The sequence below is a fragment of the Neovison vison genome, chromosome 4 (genome assembly GCF_020171115.1).
Source record: "Neovison vison isolate M4711 chromosome 4, ASM_NN_V1, whole genome shotgun sequence".
NCBI lineage: Eukaryota > Metazoa > Chordata > Mammalia > Carnivora > Mustelidae > Neogale > Neogale vison.
Window position 1 is genome coordinate 135,389,360 of NC_058094.1, and position 23,077 is coordinate 135,412,436.

Consider the following 23,077-nt stretch of genomic DNA (forward strand, 5'->3'; position numbering starts at 1 on the left):
CTATCACCATTCCCTGATATTCTGTTCCATCTTTTCTTTTTATTTCTCTTAATGTATCTGCAAGTTCACTGATTCTTTCTTCCACCGTGTCGAGTCAACGGATGAGCCCATCAGGGGTGTTCTTCCTTCTCTCATTCTTTTTATTCTCATTCTTCTCTCTGACAGTGTTTCTTTTGATTTCTAGCATTTTTCTTCTTTTTTTTAAAAGATTTTATTTATTTATTTGACAGAGAGAGAACACAGCAGGGGAAGTGGGAGAGGGAGAAGCAGGCTTCCCATCAAGCAAGAAGCCCAGTGCGGGGTTCAATCCCAGGATGCTGGGATCATGACCTGAGCTGAAGGCAGAAGCTTAACGACTGAGCCACCCAGGTGCCCCTAGCATTTTTCTTCTTAAACAGTGTCCATCTTTCTGCTAACATTACCCATTTGTTCTTTCACAGTGTCTACTTTTACAGTCCTTAGCACATCAATCAGAGTTATTTTAAATTCCCAATCTGATACTGCACCATCTGCCATATCAGAGTCTGGTTTTAACGCTCGTTTTGTCTCTATGGAATGTGTTTTTTGTCTTTCAGTGTGCCTTGTAATCTTTTGGTGGAAAATTGGACATTATTTATCAGATAAAAAGAAATTTAGGTACAGGGTGCCTGGGTGACTCAGTCAGTTAAGTCTCTGATTCTTGATGTCAACTCAGGTCATGATCTCAGTGTCCTGGGATGAAGCTCCACATCGGGCTCCCCACTCAGCAGGGCATCTGCTTGTCTCCCTCTCTGTCTGCCCCTCCCCTCACTTGCATGCTCTCTCTCTGAAATAAATAGGCAAGTCTTTAAAAAAAAAAGAAAGAAATTTAGGTAGATGTGTCTTTCTTGTGAAGGTACATTTATCCAGCTTGGAGTTAATTTGTAATTATCATTTTCTGTAGATGAAGTATCAGAGGGTAAATCTCCTCAGGTGTCCTATTTTTATCTCGCCTGTTGTCTTTGAGCTTCCTGCAGACTTCATCATAAACAGGGTCTGGACGTCACTTCTTTTAGCTGTGATTCCCTGTTACCACACAGAAGACTTACTGAAGAGGTGGGGAGGGATGTGTGGAAGGGAAGTGTCTATAAGCCTATCTTTACAAATCAGTATTTTATTTTAATGTCTTAAAGAATCTTCACACTGTTTTCCAGAGTAGCTGCACCAACTTGCATTCCCACCAACAGTGTAAGAGGGTTCCCCTTTCTCCACATCCTCTCCAACACACAGTGTTTACTGTCTTCTTGATTTTGGTCCTTCTAACTGGTGTAAGGTGGTATCTCAACGTGGCTTTGAGATGAATACTTTTGTATGAACATGGACGGGACTGGAGGAGATTATGCTGAGTGAAATAAGTCAAGCAGAGAGAGTCAATTATCAGATGGTTTCACTTACTTGGGGAGCATAAGGAATAATATGGAGGACATGGGGAGATGGAGAGGAGAAGGGAGTTAGGGAAATTGGAGGGGGAGACAACCATGAGAGACTATGGACTCTGAGACAAACTAAGGGTTTTGGAGGGGAGGGGGGCGGGAGGACAGGTGAGTCTGGTGGTGGGTATTGTGGAGGGCACGGATTGTATGGGGCACTGGGTGTGGTGCATAAACAATGAATCTTGGAACACTGAAAAAATTTTAATTTAATTTTTTTTAAAAAGGAAAAGAAAAGAAATCAGTATTTTAGCGAACCTAAGCTGGGCATTTCCTTCCCCCACATCAAGGGCTCAGGGGGACTGGTGTGGGATGTTGCCCTTCCCCCAGGCTGGTTAGGCACTGCTAAAAGCCCCACTGGTTACGGTCTAGTAAAATTATTTCCTATTAGGAAGAACAGAAGTCTTTGGGCATATTTCAGAATGATTACTCTTCTCCCCCACAGAAGCACCAAGATATTTTTCTACAACAGAGTGGCAACCTCATGAGGCTCTGGGAAATAAAACTCACAAAAGTGCATGGGCCTGAGACCAGGCCCACTGGGTGTCTTCATCTCTCAAGGGAGCACACACTGAACTTGTAGCAACTCATCAGTTAGAGCTTAAAGGTTCCTACTGATGCTAGTTCCCCTGGTGAGTTGGGATGCTGTGACTCTACTGTGCAGCCTCTTCGAGTGGGCAGGCTGAAGAGTGCTCTGTGACCTCAGTGGTCTGATGAATCTAAGAAGAGTTGCTTATTTTTGGCTTATTCAGTTATTTTCCTGTTGCAAAGATGTGAAGGAGGATTTCCAAACCCTTGACCTGCTGGACCACAGTTCAGCATCAGTAAATCTTCCACTAGGGTTGTGTTTCGTTGTTCCTAGGCTGTCTGCCTCTGACACATGAAGAACCACATATTAAATATCTCTCTCCATTCCCTATGTTATCTACCTCTCGCTTACTCATCAATTCAATGAACTTTTATTTAACTTGTATTTTTTTTTAAGATTTCATTTATTTATTAGAGAAACAGAGAGAGAGAACATGAGCAGAGGGGATCAGCAGAGGGAGAGGGTGAAGCAGACTCCCTGTTGAACAGAGAGCCCAACACAGGGCTCAATCCCAGGACCCTGGGACCATGACCTGAGCTGAAGGCAGACGCTTCACTAACTGAGCCACTCAGGCGCCCCTTCAATTAACTTTTAATCTACACTTGGAAAAGGTACATCTATGACACTGTTAATTTAATATTTGATACTTTTAAGCCTGTTCTTATAAATGACAAATATACCAGAAAACTGCTGCTATGATCTACTGTGTACTATTTTAAAGATTTATTTACTTATTTTTAGAGAGAGTGAGCACAAGCAGGAGGGGCAGAGAGGGAGGGAGAATCTCAGGCAGACTCTGCACTGAACAGAGATCCCAACACAGGGCCCGATTTCACCACGCTGAGATCACAAGCTGAGCCAGACCAAGAGCTGGACACTTACCCAACCGAGCCACCCAGGTGTCCCACTGCGTACTTTTATTCCTTTATACAGTCCATATCAGGTCCATATTCTTTTCTCTTTAAAGTTCAATGGGGGCTTCTGTCATGAAACATTTTCCCCTTCGTGTTATAGAACTTTCCCTTTTCAAATCCTAAGTATATTACGTTTTAGTAGTTTCTTAAAATTTCATAAGTCCGTACATTATTTTCATAGTTCTACTCCTTCTTCTCTGTTCCAATCAGGTTTTGTACAATAACAGTCGTGTTGTACCTGTTTAGTTGTTCACTCATTCTTGTACAAGGCAAGAATTGGTTATGAAAAAAAAAACCACAAAAAGTAAGAAGTATTGGTAGGATACGGAAAAACTGAAGCCCTTGCACACTTTTGTTTAGAATATCAAATAGTGCAGGTGCTATGGAAAACAATATGGCATTTCTACAAGAAAAGTAAAAAACAATAAACATCGACCATATGATTCAGTGATTCTACTTCTGAGTATATACTCAAAAGAACTAAAAGCAGTAATACAAATACACTCATACATCAATTCATGCATCTGTGCCCACAGAAGGATTGATTACTCACAACAAACGGCGGATAGCACGGTGTCCACTGATGAATGAATTGATAAACAAAACATATATATCGTCCTTGAGAAGTAAAGAAACTGTGACACATACATGAAAGGAAACAAAGGCAAAACCAAACTACTGGGACTACACCAAAATAAAAAGCTTTTCAACAGCGAAGGAAATAACAAACAAAACAAAAAATAACCTAGTGAATAGGAAAAGATACTTGCAAATGACATATCCAAAAAGGGTTAGGATCCAAAATATATAAAGAATTTTTAGAACTCAATACCAGAAAATCCAAATAATCCAACTAAGAATTGGCAGAGGACCTGAGTAGGCTTTCTATTTCAAATAAGACCCTCAGATGGCCAGCAGACCCATGAATAGATGCTCAATGTCACTCATCATCAGGGAAATGCAAAACAAAAGCACCATGAGAGTCCACCTCACACCTGTCAGAACGGCTGAAATCAACAACACAAGACATAACAGGTGTTGACAAGGATGCAGAGAAATGGGAAGCCTTTCGCCCTGTGGGTGGGAGTGCAAGCTGGTACAGCGGCTCTGGAAACAGCGTGGAGGTTCCCCAAGAAGTTGAAAATAGAGCTACCCTACGACCCAGCATCTCACTACTGGGTTTTCACCCAAAGGATATAGAAATACTGATTTGAAGGGGCTCCTGTGCCCCTATGTTTATAGCAGCGATGTCCACAATAGCAAAACTATGGACAGAGCCCAAATGTCCATGGACTGATGAATGGGTGAAGAAGATGTGGGGGGTATGCCCAGCCGTGGAAAAGAATGAAATCTCGCCACTTACAATGATACGGATGGAGCTAGAGTGTATTATGGTAAGTAAAGTCAGAAAAAGACAAAAACCAGATGATTTCACTCTTATGCGGAATTTAAGAAACAAAACAGATGAATATCGAGAGAAAAAAGAGAGAAAGAAAAACCAGGAAATAGACTCTTAACAATAGAGAACAAACTGAGGGTTGCTGGAGGGGAGGGGAGTGGGGGATGGGCATTAAGGAGCCGCATGTTGCAATGAGCACTGGATGTTGTACGTAAAAGATGAATCTCTAACTTCCACTCTGAAATGAATATGTTTCGTATGTTAAGTAAGTGGAATAAATAAAAAATTGGAGCTACAAAAAATAATAATAATAAATTTTAAAAAATTAAACCCCCCCCAAAAATATAAAAATGCAGCTTATACAAGTGGTGGATTTTTTGGTAAATCATATATCCAATAATGTACTTGTTCTGGAATACATAAGTAATGCCTACAACTTACGAACAAAATTGCAAGTAACACAACTTTTTAAATGGGCACAGTATCTGAATATAGATTCCTCCAAAGATGCACAAATTGTCAATAAGCATAGGAAAAACATATGATTGGCACCACTAGCCATTAGGGAAATGCAAATCAAACCCACAATGAAGTACCGCTTCACACCTACTAGGTGTGAAGGGACAGAATACATGATTGGGAGGGCGTGGAAACATTCTAACCTTAGTGCACTACCGTTAGGGATATAAAATAGTGCAGCTGCTTTAAAAAGCAGCTTGTGTTCTCAGCTGCTCCGCTGATTTATCTGCTGTATGTGACCCAGGATGACTCCCAGCTAGCCACTCAAAAGATCCGAAAACATACAGCCACAAAAATACTCACACATTCCATGTTTGTGACAGCATGACCCAGAGTAGTGAAATAGCAGAAACGCCCTAATGTTCCTCCGCTGAGGAACGGATGGAGAAAATTTGAGACATTCATTCAACTGAACATTGTTCAGTCATGGAAACAAAATACTAACACGTGCTACAACACAGATAAACTTTGAAAACAATACGCCAAGCAAAAGAAGAGAAACACAAATCGGGTTGTACGAGTCAATTTTTTTTTTAAAAAAAGATTTTATTTATTTATTTGACAGACAGAGATCACAAGTAGGCAGAGAGGCAGGCAGAGAGAGAGAGGAGGAAGCAGGCTCCCTGCCGAGCAGAGAGCCCGGTGTGGGGCTCGATGCGGGGCTCAATCCCAGGACCCTGAGATCATGACCTGAGCCAAAGGCAGAGGCTTTAACTCACTGAGCCACCCAGGCGCCCCAAGTACAAGTCCATTTTTATGAAATGTCCAAAATAAGCATGATCTGAGAGACAGAAAGGCAATTAACTGTTGGCAAAGGCTTGGGGATGGGGAAGTAGGGAATGATTGCTCGTGGGACAAGGTCTCCTCTCAAAGCGATGAAAATTTTAGTGAATTATACCCTGGATACAGTTGCACAGTTTTGTGACTACACTGAAAACCACCGGATTGTTGCATTTAGTGTGAATATTACGGCACAAACAGAACAGTTTGTCAGCATATGTCATCATCTATAAAAGCTAAAAGGCACATGCCGTCTGGAAGCCATTTCATTCCTTAATATGTACACAACATAAATATCTGGGTTCACCATGGGTTCACCAACGAATGTTCTAGAACATCCATAGCACGTATCTGCCACTACTAACCTGAATAAACAAACTAATATAGTATGAACAGTGCAGCTTTATTTCACAAACGTGTTGCTGCCACAGAGAAGACACTCACCACGGAGTAGATACTGTATGATTCCTTTATCTGTAAGATTTTATTTATTTTTTTGTGTGTGTGAGAGAGAGTCCACTAGTAGGTGGAGGGTCCGAGAGAGAAGCAGACTCCCCTATGAGCAGGAAGCTCGATGAGGGTTTCAATCCCAGGATCCCAAGATCATAACCTGAACTATAGTCAGAGGCTTAACTTGACTGAGCCCCCCGGGGGTCCCCGTATGATTCCATTTAAATCCAGTTTACAGACAGGCTGATCTATGATGATGGACGTCAGCACAGGGCTTATCTGCCCTGTGGACGCTTCTCGACTGAGACCGTCCATAATGGGGGCTTCTGGGTCCCGGCATGGTCTCTGTCCTGGGGGAAGACCATGTGCATGGACTATCACAATAAAAATTCATCCAGCTACATCCAGATGTAGCTGTTCTACATCTCCATGTAAAGTTCACATTTTAAAAATGGTTCATCTGCACCTGTTAACTTATAAAACTCCTTGCACCGGCTTCAGCATGGAAATACGTTTATCTGGGTTCTGCTGGAATGAGTTTTCCTGGTCTCTTAACAGCCCTGGCCCAATCAGCTAACTAGCTCTATGCGATTTAGATTTATTTATTTGTTTTTAAGGATTTTATTTCTTTGAGAGAGAGAGAAAGAGGGAGAGAGCACATGAGTAGGGCAGGGGGGAGCAGCAGAGGGAGAAACAGACTCCCTGCTGAACAGGAAGCCTGAAACAGGGCTTGATCCCAGGACCCTGGGATCCTAAGCCAAAGATGGATGATTAACAGATTGAGTCACCCAGGTGCCCCGAAACTTCTGTGTAAACAGTACAAGCCATTTAAAGATGTGGGAGATCTATTTAAATGTTTCTTCTCACTGCTCAGTGGCCCCAAGGCCCCTCCTGCCTCCGCAATGTTCACACCCATGTTTATTCCTTCCTGGTTGGGGTCTCTGAGATTCAGAACAGGTTAATAAGGGCAGCTGGGGATGCGGGAATTTAACAATAGAAAGAGTACGATCGTCCCTCTGTCTTCAGAACTACTCATCACCCAGGACCCTAATGGCTGCCTAAATTTGAGTGACATGGGAGTGATATTTTTATTTTATTTTAAGATTTTATTTATTTATTTGACAGAGAGAGACACAGCAAGAGTGGGAACATAAGCCAGGGGAGTGGAAGAGGGAGAAACAGGCTTCCCGCTGAGCAGGAGCCTGATGCGGGGCTCGATCTCAGGACCCTGGGATCATGACCTGAACCACTCAGGTGCCCCTGGGAGTGACATTTTTAAATTAAGGACAAGATTTCACACTGGAGTGGAATAAAGAGCCCTTTCCTCTACTGTCAGAGCAGAACATCTTCTGTTGGCCCCCCAAAAGTAAAAACGTGTGCATTTGCTCTCAGTTAATGGACACTGCCCCACTCAAATGCTACACATAAGAGATCTGGCATTTATTATGAATGGTATCCACTACTGTGGGTAGTTTGGTAGAATGTCTGCAGAAAGGAGCCCGGGGCTCCTGAACCAGAGTGGGGCTAGGTCTTTAAGTAGCATTAAAGACACATTAAGTCAAAGCATCCTGTGGCCTCTCTAGGTGTGTTTTGTTAGCCCAAATACCTGCTGTTCTGTGAGTAGCTAAAATACTTTGTCAACATGTAGGAGAAAAGAACTGTCTAGAGAGATCGATCAATACCTCAGAGTTTAGGTGAACAGGACCCATTTCAGTGGTGCTTTGTTATAATCCAGATGGAGACACCAAGTGGGCACAGCTCTGTGGAAATCTGCATAGAAAAGGTCACATGACAATGACGCTATGGGATGAGGCCAGAGTCTAACATCTAAGCCAGAGTTCATCCCACCTGACCTAGAAGATGAGCCTGTGGTTAAAATCTCAGCCTATCTGGGAGTGATGCTAATGAACCATGGTGTACATCAAGCCCACTGTCAATCACACTTATGTTATTAGAAATCGCTCTGCCCTATCTCATGGTTTGCACACCCCCGCGTGTTGGTTATCCGCACCCAATAAAGGAGGTCACAATGTTCTGTACGCTTTATGCTTCCGCACCTCTTGGAAAGGCAAGACATTTTTCAAGTGAGGATCTGACATAAAAATGAACTCCAAGTGGTTTTTATCAGGATGTGACCTGACCAGCTTTTCCCCCCGCTTTCTTTATTTAATGATGTAACCCAGCAAGGAATTCTGAAAATTAAATAGAAGGTTTTGAGTCTTCTGAGAGGTCTCTGCCAAGCCAGTGTTTCAATATTCAGGAAGACTCTGCCTGGGTTCTACCTCTCACTTCACGCATTTAATTCCCTTTATATTATCAGCAGTCTGTAAGCCGTCAGAGTGAGTTATAAAAAGAGCCAACACAGAACAGCTTTCCTTCCGAGTCAGATTTTTAAACCTGTCTGCCTTCAAACTGTTTGATGCTTTATGGCCACTGTGCACACATCATCCCAGAGTCTACTCACTAGTGTCCCCCAGAGCCTTCGCCAGGTGAGTTCATGGCTGTTTTCACAACTGGTTCCTGAGTAACTGGACTGTCCATGAGCTGCTCATTGGCTCTTGGACAGGAGCCATGTGTTGAGAGAAGCTTCTGAGCCCATGAACAAAGGCAGTAACTGAATCTGCACCCTCCACGCTGGCTGCACATCATTTCAGAAAGAATATCATGCCTCCATATTGTTTTCTTTCCTAAACATGGGTCAGTAAGATGTTTTTACCTCGTCTTCTAAAGGCTAGAATAAGTCCATTCCCTGGGTTTAAACCTACACACACACACACACACACACACCCCACAGATTTTACCATCTATACTCATAAGTGGGAAATTCAAGATATCAACCATATTTAGAGGTATCATTCCTGTGAGAAAGCAAGTCTTTCCAACCAGCGTAAGAAATAAATACTGACGTCCACACAGTTTCGGGTTGTTCAGCCATAGTTACGCCACTCTCTCAACCAATCTTAGCATCATCCTGTCAAAGCCATACCTGAGTGAGTCGGACCATCAGCCCCACTACATCTGGCATTTTCCATTTGCTTCCACCCACAGATGTTAAAGAGAAGGAGGAAGGGAAAGAGTGCTGGGACTGAGAAGACAGTCACCACTAACTCCACACTCTGTGACCAAGGCAAGGGTTTCACCGGCCTGACCTTCAGCTCTTCACCCATAAGAGGAAGGGGTTGAGCATTTATTGAGGAACTACTAGGTATCTCTTCAGAGAGCTCGTGATCCAGCAAACTTACCTATGAAATATGAAACACAATGTGACAGGATATGTTAATGGTAATATGGTCAAGTGTTGCTTGGGATGGAGTGAGAATAATTCTATCTTCCCAAAGGGTGGCCATAGACTTGTTTGTGCTTGACTCTGATGGACAGCTGGAGCTCGCCTGATATAAGAGGTACATGGGGAATATAGAAATAGGGTCAAAGAAGGAACACAGAGAACATGATGGGCATCAGAAATCTTATGCAATGCTGAGGAAGGCTTGGCTCCCATGCAGGGAGGGCACCCACAGGAGAACGGTGTATACAGGGGACTTTTATGGAGAGCTAATGAACTTAGAAAATATACAAACTGATTTTTTTTTATTTGACAGAGAGAGATCACAAGTCGGCAGAGCATCAGGAAGAGAGAGTGGGGAAAGCAGGCTTCCCGCTGAGCAGAAAGCCCAAAGCAGGGCTCAACCCCAGGACCCTGAGACCATGACCTGAGCTGAAGGCAGTGGCTTAACCCATTGAGCCGCCCAGGCACTCCTACAAACAGATTTTAACATTAAAATCTCATGTTAAAACTTTCACACAGCTCGATAGATAACCTCTAAGTTTGAGATTGCTTCTGACAATCTTTGGACAAAGGAAATCAAATGTATCAAGTTGGTATTCCTACAAAGCCTGACCCCCAGCAGCCTATTTTATTTGTTAAAGAAAATAGGGTCCCATGTTAGAATAACCTCAGCGAAAAAAGGATTGTAAATTGATGAAGACCTCAACCTAGCTTTTGTGTTTAAATGTCTACGAAAGGAAGCAATAGCCCCGATATTCGTCTTCAGTGAACATTATCCTTTAATGAACAAAATGCTGAGGGACATTCTCTGCCAGAGGTTTTCAGAGTTTTCCTAATATCACTTTGTAATGAAACAGATAACCCAAGATGATTTAATTCCAGTGATAGGTCAGTATAGAAACACAGAAAGATGTATGTTAGCGTAGGATACAGCCCCAGAGCGGAAATAATAAATTACACCCCACACTACATGTGAGAGGTCAGCAGTTTTCCACATACTGAAGGAATTTTCCATTAACAAAGGAAATGGTGGGGGGGCAGGGGCCTGGGTGACTCAGTCAGTTAAGCGTCCGACTCTTGGTTTCATCTCAGGTCATGATCCCAGGGTCGTAGGACTGAGCCCTGCATGGGGCTCTATGCTGAGCCAATCATGGAGCCTGCTTAGGATTCTCTCTCTCTTCTCCCTTTGCCCCTCCCTCCCTCCTCAAACTCTCTCTCTCAAAAACAAATGAATGAATGGATGAATGAACAAATGAATGAATGAAACTCTCAGCTCTAGTGGTACAACAGCTCTGTTGGTCATGGGTCAGAATAACACCCGAATAGCATAGACCCCATCTAAGGTAGGTAATATGTTAGCAGATGTGCAGTAAACGTGGACAGGTAATGTGCACAGAACCAAGCTTCTACACTCTGAACTCAGGGTATCCCCCTCCCCTGGAAGCCTGAGGCAGAAGGCACCATGTATCTCTTGGAAACCATCAGTGGACAGTGATAATCTGGCCTGCCCCAGTGACATCAGTGTTGATGGCTGGTCTGTGCCCCCCGCCACGTCTAGGCTCTCCACACAACAGACACCACTGTCTCTTACAGAATAGGAAGGTTGGATCCAAGAGACACTTTGCTCCGAGAAAGGAAAATTCAAGAATACAATTGTGTTGGGGTGCCTGGGTGGCTCAGTCAGTTAAGTGTCTGACTCCGTTTCAGCTCAGGTCATGATCTCAGGGTCATGAGATCAAGCCCTGCATTGGGCTCTGAGCTGGGCATGGAGCCTGATTAAGATTCTCTCTTTCCCTCTGCCCCTCCTCCCTGCGCACGCTCTCTCTCTCTCAAACAAATAAATAAATAAATCTTTTTTTAAAAATGAGATTAGAGTAAAAAAAAAAAAAGAATATAATTGTATGATAGAGAAATGGCTCAGTACGTGCAGATGTAGAAATCCAGTGAAATAGGAGGAGGGCATCAGTATGGAAAGGGCGGAACACAAATGATAAACTCCCGTGATATGATGTGAAAACTGGAAAGCCGGATGAAACGAGTGAACAGTTAATACGATTATAGCAACAATGTGTCTTTATGTGTGTGTGTGTGTGTATGTCTGTGTGCAGGACAGGTAAGTCAGAGATGATGGAGACATGACAGATACATGAGAGACATGATAGATACACACATGCATAATACATACATGATAGATGGGTACATATAACTTACTGATAGATACATATATAATGCATACGCACATGAGAGATGATAGGTATGGATAGATGATAGAACTTAATTTCTTCAAAACTGGGACTACAAGAATAAAAATCACTTCATGTAAGATTATAGACGTTTTCCCTTCATTGTTTTTCTAAGCTGACATCGGTATTGTAAATCACCATTTAATTTAAAATTTGAGAGAAATGAATATTCAAGCAATTCCTAGTTGGTGAGGTTATGGTTTAAATTACCCTGATCTGGGACTCAAGTTAGTCTGAAGAAAAATCAGGCTTTTATAAGCAACAATGAGTCCTATACCTTTTTTGTAATATTGGTATTACAGTGGTTTAAATGAAGCACAGTAATGTGTGTACAAGTTCCTAAGTGTGATACCCAGAACACCTGGCAATGTGATGGTATATTAGTGCCTAATGGTTATTGCTCCCAAGAATTCTCTGATAGTGATCAATTAAGACAGAAGGAAGCCAACGGGGGAGGACAGAGAAGAAAGGTCTGCCCCAATTGGATGCATTAAAATGGAACAGACTCCAAAAATGTTGGTCTGACGTGTGACAAGAATGCCTGTCTTTTTAAAAATTTGATTTCTTTGGGACGCCTGGGTGGCTCAGTTGGTTGGGCAGCTGCCTTTGGCTCAGGTCATGATCCCAGTGCCCTGGGATCGAGTCCCACATCAGGCTCCTTGCTCTGCAAGGAGCCTGCTTCTCCCCCTGACTCTGCCTGCCTCTCTGTCTGTCTGTGCTCGCTCTCTCTCTCTCTCTCTCTCTCTGACAAATAAACAAATAAAACCTTAAAAAAATTTTTTTATTTCTTTGAGAGAGAAAGAGTGAGCACAAGCAGGGGAGCAGCAGAGTGAGAGGGAGAAGCAGACTCCCCACTGAGCAGGGAGCCCAATGCAGAACCCTGAGATGCTGACCTGAGCCAAAGTCAGACAATCAACCAACTGAACCATGCAGGGACCCGAGAATGCCTATGCCTTAAAAGAGTTTTTCAGTATTTATTATTTAATTGCCTGACAGCTTAACACATGATCATAATACAAGATATGGAAAGGAAAGGAGCAAACAAGGAAGAAACAAATATTATCCATAATCCCTACTCAGGTGTACAGCTACTGACCACCTGCCGAGGCTTTCTTCCAGCTCCTTCCTGCACGCCGCCATTCTGTCCTTTCTGTTTATATTCTTGCTGCTGAGAAGGTGGTCTTTGGTTTAACTCAGCACAAGCTCAAGGGAACCTCCTGCAACCATGGAAATGCTCTGTATCTGACTGAAACAGACACTGTTAAACTCATATACTGCCCTGCTCGAGCCACTGACTTGGATTTATAAGTGAATGTATTTTAGTGGAAGCTTGAAGGCACCTGGGGGGCTCAGTCAGTTCAGCATCTGACTCTTGATTACTCAAGTCAGGATCTCAGGGTCCTGGGATCGAGCCCCATGTCAGGTTCCAGGCTCAGCACGGAGTCCGCTTGGAATCCCCTCTCCCTCTGCTCCTCCCCCTCAGATAAACTTTAAAAAAATTATGAAGCTTCAAAGGCACACATGGTGAGTGGCTGCTGTTTTGAACAAACACAAGCCTCATTTTACTTCTTTATGGTCTTTTTCTCTCTTCTTTCCTTAAGATCTTATCTGTATGTTTGGATTCTGCAGTTTTCCTACAAAATGTCCAGGTATGAGTATCTTCTTAATAGTTCTGCTTGAGAAGCATCATGGTTTTCTATGAGAAATATTACGTAATGGCCTCGGGGAAATTTAGTAACATCATTACTAAGTTAGAAGCATCTTGAAATACATGAAGTTGTGAAGTTTCTGAAAGGGAAATTAAAAGTTCCCTACAGTGGCCCAGAAAATGATTTACACAGATGAATCGAAGAGTTATACTTCAAGATCTCTGACCATTCCTTGTGGGCAGCCTGTTTGCTTTCTAAAGTGCAAATTAAAGTGTTGGTGTTTCACCAAAAAGATTACACATAATTATATATATGTATATATACGTACTGTATGTATATGTATATATATTGTATATATATATATATATATATAACAATACACATGCATAAACACATATATATACACATACACATATATGGCCAATATGAATTCAGAGAAATACTATAATGTGAGTGTATATATGTCTGAGAAAGCTAAAATTTTGCCATATAAAAGCTCTTTTTGAAGGAAATACTTCATACATACACATACATATACACACATATTTATGTGTATATATCATATATATGTGTGTGTGTATTATATATACACAATCGTGTTGCTGGGATCAGAGTGAAAGTCTTACCGATTACGGGAAGTAAGAAGCAGGATCAAGAACAGGCAGGGGCACCCGGGTGGGCTCATTCCATTGAGTATCTGACTCTTGGTTTCAGCTCACCCCAGGGTCCTGGGGAGTCGGCTCGTCTCCCTCTCCCTCCGCCCATCCCCCTGCTCATGCTCTCTGAGATAAATAGAAAAATCTTTAAAAAAAAAAAACAGATCAAGAGCAGGTAAGAGAGGTGAACTGAAAGGAAACAAGCTAACAGGGTTCGGAGTTTGCTCAGTTTCCTGTCATCCTGTATTTACCTACCTGTGGGTAATCCTCAGTCAGCAGGACCAGCACAAAGCTGGCACAGCCTGACAGACACAGGGCTGCTAGCAACTCGACATTGATGAACTCACGGGACACACTGAGTGCGAAGGGCTGGCCAATCCAAGAGCTAACAGAACCACACCTGAGCCTCACGGAGACTGTCCGTCCCTCGCAGCCAGGACTGAGGAGTGACTGCCCCATTGTGAGGCTACGCAACTTATCCCTCTGGAAAATTCCAGAGTCTGATCTGCTTCCAGAAAGGGACAGGCCAGCATCGGTTGGCTCTGAGGCAGTGCCTGAGTCCTCTGGCTACTCTAGTGACAATCACTGGCCTGAATTCCAATAGCAAGTGATCTGGCAACTTCTATGTTGAAAACTTGGATTCAAATCCTCTGCCCCTTTCCAGAAGTCCTGACTTCTGCACCCAGGGGTAGTTTGGTCAGGATGAGGTCCCCCTACCCAGGCTGTCACAACCATCAGAGGAGATCACAAATGCCAGGCCCCTCGTGTAGTGGGATGCTTGGTGAACACTAGAGTCACAGTACTTTGTAATTACTGTGATTAGCATTTATTCTGACTAGAGAGGCCACAAAAAATCTACCTACACATCCAATGGTGTTATAAACGAGGCAATGGGGAGGGCCGGGGACTGTGACAAACTAGGAAACCTACATTCTGACCAAGTGCCGTCCAGTTCCAACATGCATGCACGATCGTTGGCCTGCGGTCTTTCCATCTGTGAGCACTGGCCTTGGACCAGGAGCTCAAGATAATTTAAACCAAATTATAATGGTCAGCTATGAAATTCTAGACCTATTCTCAAATTGGAGGACACGCATTCATAGACATTAATAAATTAAACAAGAAAAGAAAACAGCTCTGTTCCTGATAATAGAACCTCAGAAAAGACACAAAGGGGACCTCAAAATAATGAACGACGATGCCGATGTATTCCAATTAGCTGTCGGTAAGTTATGAGCTTCATGGGCAGGAAGATACATAGTGGCTCTCTATGTAGTTAAGGATTCCATTGTGTTCTAATTACCCATTTAATTCCTTGAATACCAACGTGCAATTAACATTACAAATAATCAAGGTTAAAAATATAATTAATGCAAGTGTGATTTAGTTATAATTAAACTAATTACGCAGATATGTAGCATAATAAGGGACTTGCAGGCCATTAAGGAGATGTAAATGTATTCTTTCTTTCAAGAACAGCTATTTGAATTTCATTTTCCAATTAGTTTACAAATGATGGGATGGGATTATGAACAGGAGTCAGGCTTCCAGGGATGAGGAAAATAGACCATATATTTTTTTTGTTGGCTTTGGAAATTCAGATTCTTTTGTCCATCTGTACTGGTAAAGAAATTACGGAAACACACCATGCACACACACAACACACGCACGCTACCGAAGAAACAAAAATACACCTTCTTCCTTCTACAGTTGCAAGGAAAATCAACAGCATAGTAACCCGAGACAGCTTCCTTTCTATAGATGCAATTCCCTTCCAGAATCTGCAACAGGATTACATGTAACTCAAACACTCCCCAGCCCATCGGTTCTGCTGCCCGCTATTGAACAGGATAGTTCAAAATATTGACGTTTTGTCAACTAACGCAGACCAATCAAAGCATAATTGTATCTTTGCCCACCGACACAGCAATTACAACAGTAAAGAGCCAACACAGACAGGGACATCTGGGCAGCTTAGTCGGTTGAGCGTCTGACTCTTGGTTTTGGCTCAAGTCACGATTTCAGGGCTGTAAGATCGAACCCCACATCGGGCTCTGCACTCAGAGGGGAGTCTGCTTGGGGCTCTCTCTCTCCTTCTACACCTCCCCCACTTTTTCTCCCTCTCAAAAAAAAAAATTAGGTTAGGTGTTAGCGTAGGATCTGAAGGGTTTAAAGGGTATCAGTCTTGTTCTCTTTCTGAGCTACATACAGACTATAAAAGTGTATCTGCTTTGTAAAAATTCACTGAGATCTTCTTTTCTATTTATGACTTATTTATATATCTTTATATATTATAAGTAACTTCTATTTGTAACATTTCTATTTATAACTACTTTTCTATTTATAACTTACTCTGTGTGCATGTGTGTATATAATGGAAAGGTTCTTGAAATGAAATTTTTTAAAATATTAAACCAAGAAAAACAAGGTTTTGAATATCAGAAATGCTCTTCCATCAAACTTTCTGAAAGATTAACTCAGAATTATATATGTCATTTAAAAGACAGTGACAGTAATAATACTATTTTTTACATTTTCAGGATCAAGGTAGAGCTGTACAAAGAAGTATGTTTGTACACTTAATGATTTGATAATTTATTTAGGGGAAGAAGACTTTAAAAACCACTCAAATCAAGAAGTTAGAATCAGTTAGAAATTAAAAGTACTTAAAAATTTTTATTTTTTTGGCAAGTCTAAAATTATTGTATATATTTATTTTTTATTATGTCCCCCACAATTTTTATTTATTTATTTATTTATTTAAGAGCGCTTGAGAAAGAGAGAGAGAGTGGAAGGGCAGGGGGCTGAGGGAAAAGGAGAAAGGGTCCCAAGCTGACTCCCCGGTGAGCAGAGAGCCCGATGCGGGACTCGATCCCAGGACCCTGAGATCATGACCTGAGCCCAAGGCAGATGCTTAACTGACTGAGCCACCCAGGGGCACTGAAAGAGTTAAAAATTTTAGATTAAGTAAATAGGTCTTTCACACAGTGTACTCAAAATTACAACAAAGATTAAAAATCAGAATAATTTAACAGGAGGGTTAGAAAATGAAAGTTTTCAACAACAAACTACTTTTGTTTAAGTAAACGAAAGGAGATGTACATCTGTGACAAAATTCAGTTTACTGCAGAAAGGTAGGAAGAACTCAGTAATCAAAAATCTTTCCTTAATGACATAAATACGTCAAAAGAAAAAGAACTACAACAGGTTCATCTGTATGAGTGTTAAAATGATAAATTTAATGTTTGCCTTGAAGAACTTTAAATAAAATTGCAGAATAACACTAACAAGACACATACTATGCACATGGGTTTCAAGCCACCACATTTAACAAAACAGAACCACTACTACTGGAGTGAACAATAGATACACTACCATTTAATTGTATTTTGAGAGTTCTTGGATAGTGCAAGGTTTGCGGAAGAGAAGACACAGAATAAAAATATCAGTGCTTTCCAAATTAATCTATAAATGCAACATAAAATCTATTAAAATCTCAGTGGAAATTGTGGGCACAATGCTTTGCATGTCTTTCTGTACACGCAAAAAATGATGACTAGATTTTATTTGCTTCGTTCATGTTATGTAATTAGTGTCTAGAAAAGAAAAACATCTCGAACATCTCCGGGCATCAGAAACAAGGAGGAAGGGAGACCAGGATCTCAAGCCACTGCTTGCTAGGTTTTGGCTCCAAGTTACATAAAGCATCTGGAGGTCTGGCCCCTGCAAGACTGAACACACTTGTAATGGGGACGTAACGGGGACTGAACACACCTCTGTGTGATGACAAGGGACCAGAACCAGGTCCCGTGTGGTAACTGGGTCTATAGCACAGCCTCACCCCTCCTGAAAGAGGCTGAGAGAAGCGGGCTGGGAACTCGGGGTACAAGAAGGTTGCTCATCCTCCAGGCCTCTCGGCAGGTCAGCACCAGGCAAAGCCGTGCCATGACTGGAAATGGGATGGTTTCCCTATGGCTGCAAGCGGGAACCCTAAAGTCTTCAACACAAGACCTGGTTCTGCACGGGAGAGTCAGAGAATCACAAGAAGGAACCACCCAGCTGACAGAAGGTGTCACACAGGAAAAGAGAGAGCAAACGGCAAACACACAAACACACCCCCTTATGACATCAGTGGCCGAGTCCCAAGCCATGAGAAAATTGAATTAAAAATGAAAACAAACAAACGAGATTAAATGTTTCTTGATGGCGACAAATTCATCTGGAAGAATAAATCTAAAAAAAGATATGCAAGGAATGTATAAGGAAAAGTCCAAAATGTGACTAAGTGATATTTTTTAGGGACACCTAGGTGTCTCAGTCGGTGAAGTGTCTGCCTTCGGCTCAGGTCATGATCTCAGGGTCCTGGAATCAAGACCCGCATCAGGCTCCCTGCTCAGTAGGAAGCCTGCTTCTCCCTCCTCCTCTGCCCTTCCCCACTCATGGCCCGCCCAAATAAATTCTAATAAATAAATACATAAAATCTTTTAAAAATAAATAAATGCTATTTTTTAAATGACCTAAATAAATGTCTATATATACCATAGTCATGGAAAAGGCAAACAGAATTTCATCAAGACCTCAATTTCCTCAAATTATAGTATAAAAATGTGATGCAATCCCAAGAAAGATGTAAATATTGTGACATTTTTATAGAGAGTGGTAAAAGGATCCTAAAAGTAATACATCATAAAGGTCCAGAAGAGTTCAAACAATACTGAAAATCAAGAACCCAGGGGACAGGCAGGCAGCCGCCTGGGAGGAAACGCGAAGCAGGAGAAACCAGAGCCGAGAGCCCAGCCTGTCCGAGGACTCGCTATTACAGAAGCGCCTTTTGATGGACACAAAGACACCTTGGTGAGGAAGTGGCATTAAGCAAACTAGAACTCAGAACAGAAAAAATATCAAGGGGTGCCTGGGTGTTTCCATCAGCAGAGCTTCAGACTCTTGATTTCGGCTCAGGTCCTGATCTCAGGGTTGTGGGATAGAGCCCCACGCGGGGCTCAGTGCTGAGGTGAGCAGGGAGTCTGCTTGGGATTCTCTCTCTCCCTCTACTCCTCCCCGCCCCCCCCGCTCTGTCTCTAAAAATAACAAAATAAATAAACACATATTTTAAAAAACATCAAATTCTATTTCTACCACATGGTGACTCTAACTATTAATTAAAGACAATGTTAAGGTTTTTGACCTCAGAAAGAGAAGACTTTGTTAAGATTCAAAGAATAAGAAATACAAAGGAAAAAAAAACATTAAATTGGCTTCGTCAAAACTGCAAACATCTACACATAAAAACTTATAAAACAAAGTTAAAATTCAAGGTACCAAAGAAAGATAATTCTTAAAACACATAAAACATGCAAAAGATTAGTTTCCAGTTGGTGGGGATGCCAGTTGGTGCAGCCACTCTGGAAAACAGTCAGGATGTTCCTTAAACAGTTACAGAGATACCCTACCATCCAGCAATTGCACTACAAGGTATTTACCCAAAGGATACAGAAATACTAATCTGAAGGGGCATATGTACCCTAATGTTTACAGCAGCAATGTCCACAACAGCCAAACTACGTCTATCAAGTGATGAATGGAAAAAGATGGGGTGTGTGTATGTGCACACAGTGTAGATGTGTGATGTACACACACATGCACACACACACACACACAGTGAAATGCGGCTCAACCATCAGAAAAAATGAAATCTTGCCACTTCCAATGACAAGGATAGAACTAGAAGGTAATATGTGAAGTGGAATAAGTCAGAGAAAGTCAAAAATCATTTCACTCATATGGGGAAGTTAAGAGATAAAACATGTGAACATAGGGGAAGGAGAGGAAAACTAAACTAAGATGAAAACAGAGGGAGGCAACCCATAAGACACTCTTAAGCACGGAGAACAAACTGAGGGTTGCTGGAGGGAGGGGGTCACTGGGGGTGAGTATTAAGGAGGGCACCTATTGGGATGAGCACTGGGTGTTGCATGTAAGTGATGATCCCTAAATTCTACTCCTGAAACCAATATTACACTGCATGTTAACTAACTTGGATGTAAATGAGATTTTAAAAATAAAAATTTTAAAAATAATAAAATTTAAATTAAAAAAAGATTCGTTTCTGGTTAAATATGTGAAAAACTCTTACATTAAAGCATAACAAAAAGACAGACAACCTTATAGATAAAAGGGCAAAGGGCATGACAGGCAATTGGCAGGAAAGAAACCTACCAAACAAATAACTGTGGGAAAAACACTTGAGTTCATGAATAATCAAGGAAGTGCAAACTAATTTAACAATGAGATTTCATGCCCACTGATTTGTAAAAAATAAAAACACTAACTATTATTGAAGGGGATTGGGAGATGCTTATGGAATAATGTAAAGGAGGAATACCAAGTAAATGATCTTTATATGCTTGTCTGATTTTAACATGTGAATCTCTCCACATAAATACATTTAACCACCCATACTTCACATAGAGATAATAGATAAAATTAGATATAGGGGCACCTAGGTGGCTCAGTCGGTTAAGCATCAGCCTTCGGCTCATGTCATGAGCCCTAGGTTCTAAACTCTTTCCAAAAATAGATACATACACATAGAGATGAATGCATGTCTAAATTACACTAGCAGGAGACGTGTAAATGTTAACACTGCTCCTTAGGAGTCCAAGAAAACCTCCCAGTGCCAGGCACATCATAGAAGGACAAGAAGTATTTGTCAATGCAAAGAATTAGCCAATTCATGGGTAATTTTCATATTTTTGAACAACTTTTTTTCAATTATTCTATTTAAACCCATATATACAAATCTCAGGTGCGTGATTTCCAAGCGTGCTTAGGAGAGACTCTGCCACCCCAGCAGACAGACTATGAAATCAACCAGGGTACTCAGATGGGAGCTGCTTATAGAAGGACCATCGGAGGACGTGGTTTTCCTTATATAAGTTGAGCAACAGACGTGTGAAATCTATTACAATCATTGTCAATTAGCAATCAATTTGCTGCAGTAGAAAAAAAAGATATATGCCAGGGCCTTGCAATTGGTATGGAAAGGAAAAAGTGTGCAGAGATGGGGCCATGGAAACGTTTGTATTGGCACGCATGTGACAGCATGTGAAGGGCTCGTCCGGAAAGAGCCCTAAGCTTGCAAGTGGACATTTTAATCAGTGTGATCAGGGCAAGTTGGCTCCTCGGGCAAATTCAGAGCAAGAAGCAAGCAGCCCATCCTGCCTCCAGAGAGGCTTAGAACCAGGAGTCTCCTTCTTAGGAGAGACGAGAACCTCTAACGGTCCAGACCAGGCAGAGATAGAGAAGTTGGACTTTTATCCAACTGGACGATCACACCTCTGATGGCACCCACACCCCTGGGGACAGTCCCCAAGTCGCAGTGCAGTTCAGAAGGAATCAGAGGATACTTGGAGGTAAAACTCTCTCTGTGGTGTTGCCCATAGAGCCCCCATGGGACCCAGTGGCCTTGGGCAGCCTATGGCGTGCGCAACACCCAGCATCTTGCATGGTCTTTGCAGCAAGGAAAGTACATGTCCTCCCTGCTCCCCCAGATGCCACCATCTCGATTCTCATGTGGATACTCACTCTGACCCAAAGCTGTCAACCACCTGAAAGAGGGGTCTGGGTGGCAAACAAGAGAATCGATGTCGCCCCCTGGGGCCACTGTCCCATAGGTGGGGGTGTCTGACCTCTGGCCCATAGGGGGCCACCAAAGAGGTCAGCCCTGCCTGCTTTCTGCAGACATGTCCTTGACCCTGTGGCCAGATGTGGGCAACTTATCTCATTGGCCACGGAAGTTCCTCCCTATCTGAGAAGAGGCTCCTGGCAGCTAACTGGAGGGTAAATCTTGAAGGAAGTGTGTCTCAGACTCCAGGCACAGGACTGAGAGGACAAGGGCTGTCCCTAGGCAGCAAGAGCCACCGCATCTGGATTTACCCTGTGGCAGTCCTGGCGACAGCATGTCCTGAGGTCGGAGGGGCGTCCCCATTCAGCATCTTGAATGTGGTGCTCTTCCCGGCCCCATTGGGCCCCAGGAGCCCAAAGCACTACGTAGAGAAAAGACACAGGTGAGGAACAGCTAAATCACAACAGACATCTTTGATTTCCAGACAGCTCAGACCCGACATTTCCAGCTTCTGCTACTCGTAGACCTTCAAATGCACATGACTGCACAAAGCACTCTGCAGAAGACCGTGGGGTCTGAGCAAGGTGACCATATCGACAATCGCCCAGGAAGAGTGAATCTGAGTAAGGAGCACTGCAGAGGGTCACGGGTGAGTGCCTGCCCCCAGGATAGTGCTGAGATTAACCGTCCACTGCAAGGTCGTTCCAACAAGGTCCTGACTGTGTCCCTGTGTGGAGGACGAGTTTTTGAAACTCACTTCATTGTAATCATTATCCCCTTGATGCTGCTGCATAGATTAAAGTACATCCAGGGGCGTGGTTAGGGGGCTCAGTCAGTTAAACGTCTGAATCTTGGTTTTGGCTCAGGTCCTGATCTCGGGTTGTGAGATCGAGTCCTCAAACAGACTCCACACTCGAGTCTGCTTACGATTCTCTCTCTCTCTCTCTGCCTTCCCCCACCCCGCACTCGCTCTCTCTCTCTCTCCAATAAATAAGCAAATAAAATCTTCAAAATATAAATAAAGTATGTTAAAATATCCTCCCTGCTCTCCCTCCCCTTCTCCGCACCCCCAAGTCAGATTCTAGGCTGCTCCGACATGAGTTAAGAAGAGAACTGTCAGTTCTAAACTCTGACGTCAGCATCCAGACAGCATTGGGCAGGGCGGGGGGAGGATTGGTTCAATGTTGTCTTATACCCCATGGGACAAATGGCTTTCTTGCCATCTTTTCTAGACCTAGGCTTTATCTCTCAGTACATCCATAGCTACAGGTTCTGTGGCAGAGCCTGAGTCTGTGTGGTTCTTAAAATCTCCTTCAAGACCTCTGTTTTCTGGTGGCATCAGCTGGCTTTCTGTCTACTGACCTCAGGTGACTTCCCTGCCCCTTGAATCTCAGGAAAGTGCCTATTCTGGCTTTCCTGGCACTGTCCCTCCCTAGAAACCACAGGGCCCTATTTGGGATCTCTGGATGAGAGGTGCTTCCTTGAATTCCCACCTGCTTTCATAGCCATGCTTCCCCCTG

At 42.7% G+C, this 23,077-nt stretch overlaps 1 protein-coding gene across 1 annotated transcript in view; it reads right to left on the minus strand.

The window, feature by feature from the left end:
- The window catches only part of ABCA13 (ATP binding cassette subfamily A member 13), a 330,719-nt gene that overhangs the window by 39,540 nt on the left and 268,102 nt on the right, over positions 1-23,077 (minus strand). The window contains exon 56 of the mRNA XM_044246994.1: positions 21,869-21,978. Coding sequence (XP_044102929.1) covers positions 21,869-21,978 — 110 coding nt within the window. The remainder of the gene's footprint in view (positions 1-21,868; positions 21,979-23,077) is intronic.